Source organism: Andrographis paniculata, unplaced genomic scaffold, assembly GCF_009805555.1.
Source record: "Andrographis paniculata isolate CXL003 unplaced genomic scaffold, ASM980555v1 Contig32END, whole genome shotgun sequence".
In the NCBI taxonomy this organism is placed as follows: domain Eukaryota; kingdom Viridiplantae; phylum Streptophyta; class Magnoliopsida; order Lamiales; family Acanthaceae; genus Andrographis; species Andrographis paniculata.
In genome coordinates, this window is record NW_026137565.1 from 8,059,859 (window position 1) to 8,072,680 (window position 12,822).

At 34.9% G+C, this 12,822-nt stretch overlaps 2 protein-coding genes across 6 annotated transcripts; both read left to right on the plus strand.

The window, feature by feature from the left end:
• Positions 1 to 1,723: 1,723 nt before the first annotated feature.
• On the plus strand, positions 1,724 to 8,450 carry LOC127247782 (uncharacterized). Its single transcript, XM_051269798.1, has 16 exons — positions 1,724 to 2,274; positions 2,839 to 2,883; positions 3,769 to 3,809; positions 3,908 to 3,989; positions 4,264 to 4,308; positions 4,523 to 4,579; positions 5,020 to 5,079; positions 5,153 to 5,280; positions 5,418 to 5,670; positions 5,763 to 5,829; positions 6,241 to 6,311; positions 6,408 to 6,497; positions 6,780 to 6,888; positions 7,088 to 7,179; positions 7,528 to 7,633; positions 8,083 to 8,450. The coding sequence occupies exons 1-16, from the start codon at positions 2,152 to 2,154 to the stop codon at positions 8,238 to 8,240; spliced, it is 1,527 nt and encodes a 508-aa protein (XP_051125755.1). The 5' UTR covers positions 1,724 to 2,151; the 3' UTR covers positions 8,241 to 8,450.
• Positions 8,451 to 9,121: 671 nt separating this feature from the next.
• Positions 9,122 to 12,463, plus strand: LOC127247926 (protein PHLOEM PROTEIN 2-LIKE A9-like). Of its 5 annotated transcripts, none has more exons than XR_007837948.1 (5): positions 9,122 to 9,389; positions 9,524 to 9,616; positions 10,100 to 10,269; positions 10,635 to 10,815; positions 11,444 to 11,500. XR_007837948.1 is itself a non-coding variant. In XM_051270017.1 (5 exons), the coding sequence occupies exons 2-5, from the start codon at positions 10,762 to 10,764 to the stop codon at positions 12,161 to 12,163; spliced, it is 660 nt and encodes a 219-aa protein (XP_051125974.1). In that variant the 5' UTR covers positions 9,524 to 9,616; positions 10,635 to 10,761; the 3' UTR covers positions 12,164 to 12,463. The 5 variants fall into 5 exon arrangements, 4 of the variants coding, with proteins under 4 accessions (XP_051125976.1, XP_051125974.1, XP_051125975.1 ...); XM_051270017.1 differs by lacking the exons at positions 9,122 to 9,389; positions 10,100 to 10,269 and adding exons at positions 11,593 to 11,684; positions 11,785 to 12,463 and having other exon boundaries at positions 10,635 to 10,873; positions 11,444 to 11,520; XM_051270018.1 differs by lacking the exons at positions 9,122 to 9,389; positions 10,100 to 10,269 and adding exons at positions 11,593 to 11,684; positions 11,785 to 12,463 and having other exon boundaries at positions 11,444 to 11,520.
• Positions 12,464 to 12,822: the final 359 nt, after the last annotated feature.

A 12,822-nucleotide genomic window follows, 5' to 3' on the forward strand; every position in this document is an offset into this window, starting at 1 on the left:
AATTACTGTTGTCGTCGTGGAGTCTAGCTAGCTAGTCGAGTGATTGGTGGTTTTAATTAATTAATGAATTAATCTAATAGCCATGCATGCGATGGACCATTTTCATGAATTGATGTATTGAATCTAGAATGATATATATGGCCTGGGGTTGTCGTCTCAAGGTTAAAAATCACATCACATCACATCACATCACATCATCAATGTGTGCATGCATATATATATATATATATATATAGTAGATTAATTCATTACTGTACAAGGATTGATTGCGTCGAGTTGCATTGGCTATTTGGCATTGCAATTGAAATGAATGAGGCAACCTAAAACATTAATGTCGGAATGCGACAAGAGGAAAAAACAAGCAATAAAATGAAAAGGAGGGGCAAAGGAACGTGCTTAGTTAGCTTGGTGTGAAAACGAAAATGCGATTTTTATGGCATTATGAAGTCGTGGTCCGCTGAATGACGCGTATTATTATTATTATTATTATTATTATTATTAGTCTGTCTGAATATGTATATATATATATGTCCGTCCCCACCGCCTTTGGCTCATGTTTTGTTGTTCTTCAGCTGTCAAGTGAAAACACATTAACGAATTTTCATTTCTTGCAACCTAGCTAGCTAAAAGCAATTGAATTCCAACCCTGCCAAAATCAAAAGACCCCATCATCGGCAATCCTCCCATTTGAAATGTCAAACCCAATCTTTCTAAAGCCCACCACCATCAATCCATCATGCATTGGTTTTAATTTTATATGTGGTGGGTCCCAATTCCTAATTCCCGTGGCCCGGCCCGGCCCAGGCAACATGTTTTTGATATTACAAGTCATCTCATCATAATGCGTCTGAATTCCTTCATCAACGTATCCGACCGAAACACACAAGTTCAGTCATATCCCATATACTAATTAATTAATTAATTAAAGAGTAAGTTATATATGTATTGTATCTCGAACAACTGATACACATACAATTGCATACACTGATCGATGATCAACCATATGGACATGTTAAAGATACATTGAAATTTATTTAATTAATTAATACGTATGTATAAGTTGATGCATTCATTTATTTATTTACTTATCGAATATAAAGGTGCTTATTAATTAATTTGTCAACTTACATGACTTGACCTGTCAGCTTGAAACAGCCAATTTAATCAAATTCCCCATTCAGCTTATCCTCCTCAAATAATATCTAGAATTCAATTGTATATGAAAATAGTAAATAATATATCTATAATTGTAGTGATGGAGACGACGCTGCATACATACATGGACCCGACGAAATTTAATTTTTGTTTGAATTGAATTGTTTAATTTGGAATACGTCCAGATTCAAAGGTAAACTTATTACCCCTAACAACTTTATTCATTAAATTATGTTAATCGTGTGATGTGACATGTTTACCTAATTCAATTTGTCCTTCAAAATTATGTAATATCAAGTTTCTTAATTAAATTATTGTGACCAACCCCAAAAGTTGCTCTCAAAATTAAAATATAATGTAGATGTGATCGGCGAGAAACGTAACACCAAAATTTTGAATTAAAGTGATGGAATATATATATATATATATTTATTTATTTTTTAATGTGACGGTGACTTCCGTGGTATGTTTACTCAATCCTATATATCCTTCTTTCCAAACGCAAACGCAAACGCAAACGCCTGCAACTTCAAAATCTTATCTACTTTTGTTAAACCACTGCTTCTTTGTGGGCCATTTCTTCTTCTTCATTCAAAATCGTTATTTATTTATATTAATTAAATCATCCTATGTTTGAAGTCCAGGAGTCTGTCTTTGACAGCCCAATCTATCTTGGGCTCAAATAGCTGATACTCATTAAAAGCCCAATTATGATAGGCCCTGTCTTGTTTCTAGTGATTAATAGCTCACTTTATTATGGGCCGAAAATATTGTCATTATAGCGCAATTTAGTGGGCCTTATTTATGTTCGATCCAATTTTAGATTAAGGAAGAATGAATGATGGTATGAGCCCAGCGGACGCCGAGAACGAAGGTCGCAAATTTGCAAACAAGGTTTCTCGTTCGCGTCGTATCTGAAGATTACTTGAAAGTTCTCCTTCTCCGCCTCCGTCTCTCCGCTCTTCAGGAGAGAAAGTGAAATCGAAAATAAGCAACATGGAGACGCACAGCGCTCCCCAAATTGTGGACGTGGGTTCCGTGGTAGAAGCTGTTTATGCCGAAGATTCTGACGCTCCCCTCTATGTAGTCGAGAGCCTCTGCATGCGCTGCGGCGAGAATGTGCGACTTTCCTTTTTGTGGCTATGTTTGCCTTCTTCCTTGATGTGTTTGTAGTAGTTTACTATGCCGAAGATTCTGGATTTTCTCTTGGTTAACGGGGTCTCCTTAGCTGTTTAAGTTGGTCTCTGAAGTCAATATATAATCTGGAACTTTTAGCTAATGTTGGGGAACTTTATGTTTGATTTGGTCGCTGTTAGATTAAATCGTGAAGTGATAGGATTGAGTTGGTGATTAGGTTTCTTCGACAATGTTTGATTTGGTCGCTGTTAGATTAAATCGTGAAGTGATAGGATTGAGTTGGTGATTAGGTTTCTTCGACACTAGTTTTTTTTTTTTTTTTTTTTTCTGAGAGCCGGTAATGATATAATTCATGATTCCTAATTGCGTCTTTCTGAGAAATAGCAGTTTAATTAAACATTCTTGTGGATGCAATTTAGGATTATGATGTACAAACATCACATGAACTGCTTTCTATTTTAGATTCTGATTGGTCTGAGCTCGATTTTGCATTGTTTTTATTGATCTGTATCATGCAATTTTCTCACACAGCATATTTTTCTACAGGGAATAACTCGATTCTTGTTAACTTCAATCCCACATTTTAGAAAGGTTAATCCCTCCTATCTTATACAGCTTATTTTCTAATCATCAGCTCCAAATATCAAGCAAGTATGCTATAATGATCAACTATTGTATTAAGTGGAGTATTCATTCATGGGCTGCTATAAACAGATGTCTGGTTTTGTTTTTTTTTTTCGTGAAACCCTGATGTATCCTTTAGCTTTTAGTTATGTATATCCTCCTTCATTATTCTTTTTATGTTTTATACTAAGTTATATTCTGAGGTTATTAACTCCCAATATCCATTCATTTAATTTTAAATTGTTGTTTTTCTTTTCTTTTTTACAATCTTTTCTTTTCACCTCTCCAGTAGGATATGTTTTTACACAACAACCACTGAAGTTTTCAAGTTATATAATAAATGATTATTTGGTGTGCAGTGCTTGTGATATCTACTTTAGGGTGTGTTTGTTTGGGAGTTTGGATTTTGAGTTGGAATTTGAATATTAAAATTTTTTAATGTGAATAGTTGTATAATGTGATATAAATAGGTGTTGATGTGATGTTTTGAATGTAAAATTGATTTTTTAGTATAATATAAAATATAAAAAATAGGTGTTTGATTTGATATTTTTGGGGAAAAAAAAAATGATGAATAGTGTATTTAAAATCCAATCCCCCAAACAAACACACCCTAAGTATATTGTTTCCTCAATCCCATATCTTTTCTATTTTCTTTATTAAAACAATTTTATATTTTTCTTTCTAATGTATAATTTTTACTTATTTATAAAAATATTTCAAATAAAAAGGTAAAGACAAAATATTTCAAAAGCTCTCTAAATTATACCATCTAAAAAGTCATGCCAAAAACAAAGCATGCAAAAGAAATACGATGGAGGTAGTATTAATTGAGTTCTATTTTTGTATCAGATCTTGTTATCAGCGTTTGAGTGTCCACATTGTGGCGAGAGGTAATAAAAAATTTCTTTTCAGTTGAAGATTGAAAAGATGCCATAATTTGTTTTGTACGTTTCAAAGACATTTCATTCTGTTTGCATTTCTCTTTCAGGAATAATGAAGTGCAGTTTGCTGGTGAAGTTCAATTGAAAGGCTGTCATTATTCCCTGGACGTCCCTTCAGGTGATCAAAAGGTTGACTTCTGAGTTTAATTTTGTTGGTTAGGTATTCGAGATGATTATTTGTCCACTGAATCTGATGGTATAAATGTGCTTTGTTGAATGCACTATTTCTTAAATGTATTGTCTTAATTTATGTTCGTACTCTGTTTTAGGCAACACTACTTTCTATCTACCCATGTTTTGTTTTATTTTTTGTGTAACAAGCTATGCATTTAACTGTAATTATACATGGTTAGAGAAAATAATCTGACCTCTGTGATTTTGTATATGTGCCCTTTTTTTGTAGATTCTAAATCGCCAAGTGGTTAAATCTGAAACTGCCACTATCAAGGTACTTTTTGATTTGCTATCCATTCTTTGAAATGCCGTTATACTAAATTTGTTTGCAATACGAAATATTATCATTAGATGACCTGGAGTTCATTATTATTGGAGTCACTGATCTCATGCTGGTTGTGAGATTTAACACCGTGGCATGCCAAAAATTCCCAAATTTAAGTGCATGAATTTTTTCTTTTTATCTCATTGTCATGTCTATTGTGCAGATCCCTGAGTTGGATTTTGAAATTCCTCCTGAGGCTCAGCGTGGGTCTTTGTCCACGGTATCCCTTTGAAATCCTCTCAACTTTGAAATTTTACCTAGAAGTCTACTACCATATTGTAATATCTCACATGATATTTGGGTTGGTCTTATGGAAATTATGGTTCATCATTTGAATTTTGGAAGGAACGTATATATGTATATTAATCCAATCCAACTGGTACAATGCTCTAGTTTGATATTGTCTAATTCATCTTCTGTCAGCCTGTATTTGCTGTTTAATTTAATTTAATTTGATTTTTTCCCGCTAAGGTAAGAACATCAATTTGAGAATACACTCATTTTTCATGCAAGGCTAATTTCATCTGCAAGCTTCATTGAGCACCCCTGCACTTACATGTTTTTTCAAATATATTTTATGCGGTCCTTCCATAATGCCTATTTGTTGCTGGATCTTGCTCATGTTTGATGACATATTTTTATTTTCTGAATCACATCAAGGTTGAAGGAATATTGGTGAGAGCTGCTGATGGTTTGGAAGCCCTTCAGGAAGAGCGGAAGGTAGACCTTGGTTTATGTTTTATTTTTTTGTCAATTGTGATCATAATGATAATGTTCTTTTCTTGTGTTTCAGAAAGTAGATCCCCAAACAGCTGCAGCTATAGATGAATTCTTGGTAAAATTGAGAGCTCGTGCATCTGGAAAGTCGCATTTTACCTTCATTCTTGATGATCCTTCTGGCAACAGCTTTATTGAGAATCCGTAAGAGATCCTCTCTCATTGAACATTTCACATGTTAATAATGTTAAGGATGGAGACCTTGCAAACTAGTTTCAACTTTCATGAAAAGAACTTTTTTGTGCTATACTTACCAAGTTTTGCAATTATATTTTTTATAGGAATGCTCCAGCACCTGATCCATTGTTGACTATCAAGTTCTATGATCGGACACCTGAGCAACATGCTGCCTTAGGGTATTTGGCAGATACATCACAGGGAGAACCTGGTTCAGGAAATACATCAAACAATGTTCCTCAGCAACCACAGGAACCTCATGGTTCAGTTGGAGCAAGAGCTGGCCACCGAGCTATTGCTCAAGGCAATAGTGGAGAAATTGCAGATGCATTATTTCGTTATTCAGCTCCTGAAGAGGTAATCTAATAGCATCTTCATTCTTTCTTACACTTAATAATATATTTTTCTGTAGTAATCACCAATTTTCAATACCTTCATTTGTGATCTAGGTCATGACTTTTCCATCTACATGTGGAGCATGTGCTTCAAAATGCGACTGTAGAATGTTTGTTACCAGTATCCACCTTTTGCTATGGCTCGACCATAGATTGTGGTGTGCTCACAGTTACATTAGGATTTAAATTGTTTGTCGCAATTCTGAAATGGGCATGGCCTCTTACTTTTTAGTTGCTCTTTCGCAGAACTATATGAAGGGGGCATTCTAAATAATTGTATGACAGTTGAAGTAGACTAGTGCATCTTGAATTATATTGCTTCTTCAATTGCATGGAGTAGAAAGACAATGCAGTTAATTTGTAAACATTTGTCTGAATCATCATCTTTCTAGTATTTTAGCATTACTAGAAAGGTAAGTTTTTCACATAGTTCTCCTATGTATCCATTTCAAACTTAACATGTAAAGTAGTTGTTCTTGATGTCTATGACCACATTCAAAGTTATCAACTTTGCTAGCTTAACCACTGACAGATATTCCTTACTTCCAAGAAGTCATTGTCATGGCTTCTACTTGTGACTCCTGTGGTTACCGTAACTCCGAGGTTTGTCTTATTCAAGATAAATCCTGCTTAGCTTGGACCAATGTTCTTTATTAGTTCTTTCTCTATTAATATCGTGCCGGATGAATGCCTTTGCAGGTAAAGCCAGGCGGTCGTATCCCTGATAAAGGGAAACGAATAACGGTACATGTGAAAAATGCAAAAGATCTGACTCGTGATGTAATAAAGGTATTCAATTGGAAATTCTTTGGTGGTTTTCATTGGACCTTTGATTCTTGCAACATCTTAAACATGTGAATTTCTTAGTGTGGATGGCTAGATTCACCACATAATTTTATAAAGATAAAGTATTACTGGGCCTTTGTTTTTTTGTTTTTTTGTTTATTTGTTTGTAGAGGGTTTAGGGTTTCTTGTTAGGAATGTAATAATGAGCGGTTTCCTACATTTGTACTTTATCCATGTGCAAGCTTTTTTGGTAATTCTGAATATTACTCATCTCAATCATGCCAGTCTGATACGGCCTCCGTAAGAATACCTGAGCTTGAGTTGGAATTGGCTAGTGGCACATTAGGTGGACTTGTTACGACAGTGGAAGGGTTGATATCCAAAATTAGTGAAAGTAAGTATGTTGACTTTTGCAACTATTCTCATCATGTTTCTTTGTTCATTTCCCGAGAAGAATATATCCGGTGTTTTTCGAAATTTCTTATTCCCTCTTGAAGATATCCTGTAATGCACAAAACTATGCTTCAAGATGTGCTTTGACTCTTGAAGTTTTTTTTTTTATACTGAATGCTTATTTTCATCTACTATTGCAGGTCTTGAGAGAGTTCATGGTTTTACTTTTGGTGACAGCCTTGATGATGACAAAAGACGCAAATGGAAAGAATTTAGGGCAAACATTGAGAAGGTGCAGAATTGGACATTAGTTTTTATCTGTGATAGTCATGATTTTACTGTTTCAGGCTGTAGTTGGAAGCATGAGCACTTCAATGGTTTCTTGGACTTGTTATCCTTTAACAATTTTCATCTTGATGCCCTGGCCTCATGGCTTGTTAGCATGCCTTTGTTATCACATATTCTGTTTCCGCCCTTGAATGAAATAGTTTCAGCAATTTTAACACCCACCTACCTGTTCCAGCTTTTAGAATAGTATATGAAGATAAATTCATTTACTCATGCTCGAGCTGTACATGATTCATATTCATCGTAATGCTTCGTCTGACAGCTTCTTTGTCTTTCTTGTTCTATGTTACAGCTAAAAAGCTTGGAGGAACCTTGGAGTTTGATTATTGATGATGCATTGGCTAATTCCTTTGTTGCCCCGGCAACTGATGATATGAAGGATGACACTCAGTTGACATGTAAGTTCTTCTTTTCTTTTATCATGTCACTTTGCAATGGCCTTATTTATCATTATACATGGGGAAAGGGCTCAATAGGGATATTTTGAAATTTTTTGTATTTCTAATATTAGTTTGCATTATATATCTCATGTGTTACTTAGACTTGAATTAAATATTCTATTATAATAAAGGAGCCACAACTGGGTCGGATGGTGCCCAATGGACAGAGTCTAAAAATATGATGCATTTAAGGGGCATATCATTCATTCTTTAATGTTGAACTAGACATCTTTTGCACCTTCTTGAGTGTTTTTAAATTAGCATCATTTATTTTTATTTTTTTTTTATTTTGTGGGTGAATTGAAGCATGCTAGTATGTCTTTTCTAGCATCTTGCACATGTTTATTCCTTGTTTATGTTCCGTCTTCTTGTTCTAATTATCATATTTAAAAACTCTGGAATTTCAGTTGAGGAATATGAGAGGTCTTGGGAGCAGAATGAGGAGTTGGGTTTGAATGATATGGATACTTCAACAGCTGATGTAGCTTACAATTCTTCCGATGCTGATGCCGCAACAATTGGCGAAGATTATAAGACTACCCAGTCTCAGTTGGAGGAGCATTGATGAGTTTTGGTTGTGGCAGGCAACCGGGTCTCTGCCTTGCTAGATGTTGCAACAGATTTTTATTATTATTTATTTTATTTTATTTTTAAGTTTTGTTGCTGCCCACTTAATTCAGATTGTAGTATTTGTTTGTTTTATTCAATTCTTGATGAATCTTATAAGGGAAAATTTTGGCATGAAAGTGAATGGATGCTACTCTTATTATTATTATGACTGTGGAGTATATATTATTATTGTTAGTGTTTTGGCGTATATGATGAAGTAGAAGACAGGTTTGTTATATATTATTATTGTTAGTGTTTTTTTTATATGATGAAGTAGAAGACAGGTTTGTTATATATTATTTAACGGGTATTTGACATAAATGTATTCAAACTGCCAATAAATTTTAGAATTTTAATTTTTAAACTCTTAAATTTATAAATATATTTATTTTTTTATATTCACTGTAAATATATTTCTCACATTCTCTTTAGAAATTCATCGTATACAAAATTTATATTGCTTAGAAAAAATAATTTAGTGAATAGAAAAAAAAAAAAAAAAAAAAAAGCTAAGAGATAAAATTGATCCGTAAAGACGGCGACAAAAAAGTAAAAGATTAGAGAGAAAAAAAAAATAAAATTAAGCTATTAAAGAGGAAAAACAAATAAAATTTGTATGTACTGTGATCTTAATATTCTTCTTGAGTATTTGTATATAGTGCTAACTTATTTTATGAGAATTTATTTTTAAAAATTAAATTTAAAATCATCCACTATCTATTATTATAAAATTGTTATAACACTTATTTTAAAACAAAAACTACCTATATTTTTTTGCCTCTGAAAAAATTTTATAAATAAAAAAAAAAAAAATTTATAAACTCCATAAAATGAAAATTTTTGAAGTGTGAAGTCAGGATAGGATTACACTGAACCGCGGAAAAGCCGGAGGATTGATATATTAGGGTTTCTCCGATCGGCGGAAGTAGTCTGGATACAGATTCCATGGAGGAAGGATCCTCACAGCAAGCGCAACTGTTGAAGATCGATCTGACCCGGGATACCGCGGTGGCGGACCTGACCGGGAAGGTGCATATCTTGCCTTGCTGCATCAAGTACAATGGTCACACCTCTGTTTCTCACTACTTCAAGCCCAAATATTCAGGTACTTTACGTTAATGCGCACCTTATCATCTCTGCACTGAGCGTAACACAATAGTGCTTGTGTAGTTTGATGACTTTAGTTTGAGGTTGGTTATGGAATTGTTAGAAGCTGATCGAATTGACGCGATTGTATAGGGATGGAGGCGGATGGTATGCGGATCGAGGAAGCATTCTTTAGAGGGAGGAGATTGCATGGAACTACCGTAGCTCTCCCCCAGGGTTATTCCGGTGGTGCCATACTCTTTTCATGTTCAAGTGTTCGCCAATTAATTGATTACATTCTTGATACAGTTTATGCTTCTGGATGATAAGATGCAGTAGTCATCGGTATATTCCACTTCTAAGAGTTGGAGACAGTGTTCGAGTTTTGTAATTCTAATTTGCGGGTTTTTTATTGCTTGAATACGTGACCTTGATGCCATCTGTGTGCATTTTCTGAACTGATGTTTAATCTGCTCACATTTTTGTTGCAGGGGCCAAGCATATTGCCCATTTTATATCCATATGAATACTCATTTCTTGTACCTTCAAATCTTTTGAGTGTTTGTCAGGATTTTGTATTTTGTGTCATCTGCATTGATATGTCTATTTCACTTAGATTTGTAGCAAGCCAAGGTCATTCATTATTGAAAACTGTTTGTCAAATTTTACAGTTAATTGCTGTTGATATAATGTTCTTAAGTTTTGCTATAACTCTATATTCCTTTTTAGGCTTCATACTGGGAAAGGGAAGTTCTCAGGAGGAAGCTAATGCTTCAAATTTTGACTGTTGGAAAACAAATGCAACCTTTCAAAATGTTACAGTATGGAATCATGATGCCATGCCCTCAAAAGATGATACTGTCTTGCGTGGATTTCACTGGTTTTCCGTTGCCAATGCTGTAAGATTCTTATCTAATTATTTTGGCCATGAGGCAACCAGTCCACCTTAAGGAGGCTCATCTGTTTTCTCTGAAAATCAAATGAAGTTAACAATGTACTTGTATTTTAACTGTACTATGATAAACTTTTTTGCTTGTTAGAATCTACACTGCCATAATTTGATATGAAAGACTTGACTTCTAGACTCAAATCTTTCCAAGAACAATGCATAATTTCACTTTTCTTTTTCCCACCATGGCATCTAGGGGAGAGGGCTAGGATGAAATTTCATTTCATTGCAGAGTTGGGGGTATTTATTAGATTTCTTGGCACAAAACACCATTGTTACCAATACGTTATTAAAGAGTCTCTTTGTGAATTGCAGCTGCATCAACCTGTCACAGAAGAAGATCTGGAATCTACATGCATCAATGAGGAGCCTTATTATAAGCATGCATAAAGTAATCAATCCCTTTTCTAGAATGTTGACAGTCTGATCAGGCTGAAGTTATATGTGCTTCCCAGTTGTGTCAAAGCTTCATCATGTTAATGCACAACCAGCTGGGGTACATTTGCATATTCCTGCTGTGAAGCATATATCAATCAATCAACCATTTTTTCATTGTGCGTTTTAGTATCTTAACTTTTCTTACATAATATATTTAGTATTTCCCGAATTCCATTCAGTGCGCATCTTAGATTGTACATCATCAAACACAATACAGTTAAAGTTTTTAAAAGAATTATTTATCTTATTTACAAAGAATCTTCAAATTCCTCAGCAATTGTGTACTACAGCAACAATTGTCAACCAATGTTTGCTATATTAAACAAGTTGATTCTGCCTGCTTGCTTTTTGTTTTTTATCATGATATTTTTTTCTAGATTCAAAGAACATAGCCCTTTTTTTTAAAAAAAAACGGCGGGTGCTTGTTTTGCTGCTACGCATGAGAGCACGACTTCCACGCGGAAGGAGGAGCGAAACAAATAAGAATATATTCCCAATACCTGACAATCTAGATGATCGCTGGTGGCCATTGTTAATTACTAAATCTATCTTTTTTCCTGGAACTTTTCTCTCGAAATAGCAGGGTTATTGAACTCACTTCATCCCCTATATATAGGGCAATTTGTATGACAAAACCATCAAACCATACATCTCATTTCATATATCTGGGTAACTTCTTTTCATAGTTTGTTTGCTTGGCTCTGAAATGGCTCCTTACACGAGTCCACACCATGTGGGAAATCCAACTCTAGTGTTCACCAGGGTATTTATTTCATCTCTTCTGTTTCCTTCTTTAATGCATTGGACTAGTATTGAGATTTGTATTGCTTTTTAGGATAAAGAGATGGCCATTGGACCCAAAGATCTCAGCATTGTGTGGGGTAAAGATAATCGGTATTGGAACTGGGAAACAGCATCCGGCACTGAGTAAGTTGATTTTTGCTCTTACCTTCTTCTTATAAGGTTACTTTCAATGTTAAAACAAAAAAGTGTTTACATGTGTGTGTGTATATGTGTGTTAATGCAGTGATGGGGTGGAATTGTCCCAAGTGAGTTGGCTGGAGGTTACTGGCTGCGTGGACCGTACAATTGCCAAGAAGGACTACGAGGTGGTGTTTCAGTTGTCATTAAACCAGGATGCATTTGGATGGGGCACCACTCCGATCTACATTATGGTTAAGAGAGGGAAACAAGGGAAATTTGGGTGGCGCAAGTATAACCTCGAGTCTTACCGTCCGCAACAAAAATTTGAGATCAGCGTGAGGTTGAATGCTGAAAAATCAGGACAGAGTGGTTCTGGTTCATCAAGTGATGAGAAGCTATACTTTGGCATGTATGAAGTTTGGAGTGGCAAGTGGAAGGGAGGTTTGAAGATCCACGGGGTCTTGGTTAAAGAAGTTAGATGAATCAACAACAAAGACATTACCACCACCAACAGATGCGAGATATATATGATGGATCATCCTAGCACATCAAATTCTGACTATTACTAATGCCGTTGTGCTATAACTATATATTTATATTCATAAGTGATGGAATTCATGATCACACATGTAACAACCACAAATAAACAAGTAGTTGGTTATTGGATGATGGTTTGTTTGTTTGTTTGTTTGTTTGTTGGGTGATCATTGGTGGTATGTAGGGCGATTTTTGATGTAATAAATGAATGGATACAGTGTCAATCAAATTTGGTTTTATCGTTATTATGATGATTGATGATGAAGAAGAAGAAGAATAGGGCTGCCCATTAGTTTGTTTTAGAATGAATATAAATCATGAAGATACGTTTATTATGGGAGGACAGGTAATCCTTCATTCATTCACTGGGTGGGAGAATTGAAGCATGCAAATTGCAAACTCAATCCAATGCAAAGAATATATAGGATGATAGTTGATTAATAAGAAATTAAGCTGAAGAATCTGGCTGGCTGGCTGGCTGCTGCATACCTACCCGTCCCTACCGAGTAGTAAATGTATAAATTACAAAAGAAAGAAAAGAGTGAAGGAATTGAATCTAAAACTGATGTGATGTGGAGTGAAGGTGAGGTTACGTTACACTTTA

Coding starts and splice junctions, on each gene's coding strand:
- LOC127247782 (XM_051269798.1), top strand. CDS start 2,152: ATGGAGACGCACAGCGCTCCCCAAATTGTGGACGTGGGTTCCGTGGTA. Junction 2,884..3,768: donor CAATCCCACATTTTAGAAAG/GTTAATCCCTCC, acceptor TTTTTGTATCAG/ATCTTGTTATCAGCGTTTGA. Junction 5,671..5,762: donor GTTATTCAGCTCCTGAAGAG/GTAATCTAATAG, acceptor TTTGTGATCTAG/GTCATGACTTTTCCATCTAC.
- LOC127247926 (XM_051270017.1), top strand. CDS start 10,762: ATGTGCTTCCCAGTTGTGTCAAAGCTTCATCATGTTAATGCACAACCA. Junction 10,874..11,443: donor CAATCAACCATTTTTTCATT/GTGCGTTTTAGT, acceptor TTCTTTTCATAG/TTTGTTTGCTTGGCTCTGAA. Junction 11,521..11,592: donor CAACTCTAGTGTTCACCAGG/GTATTTATTTCA, acceptor ATTGCTTTTTAG/GATAAAGAGATGGCCATTGG.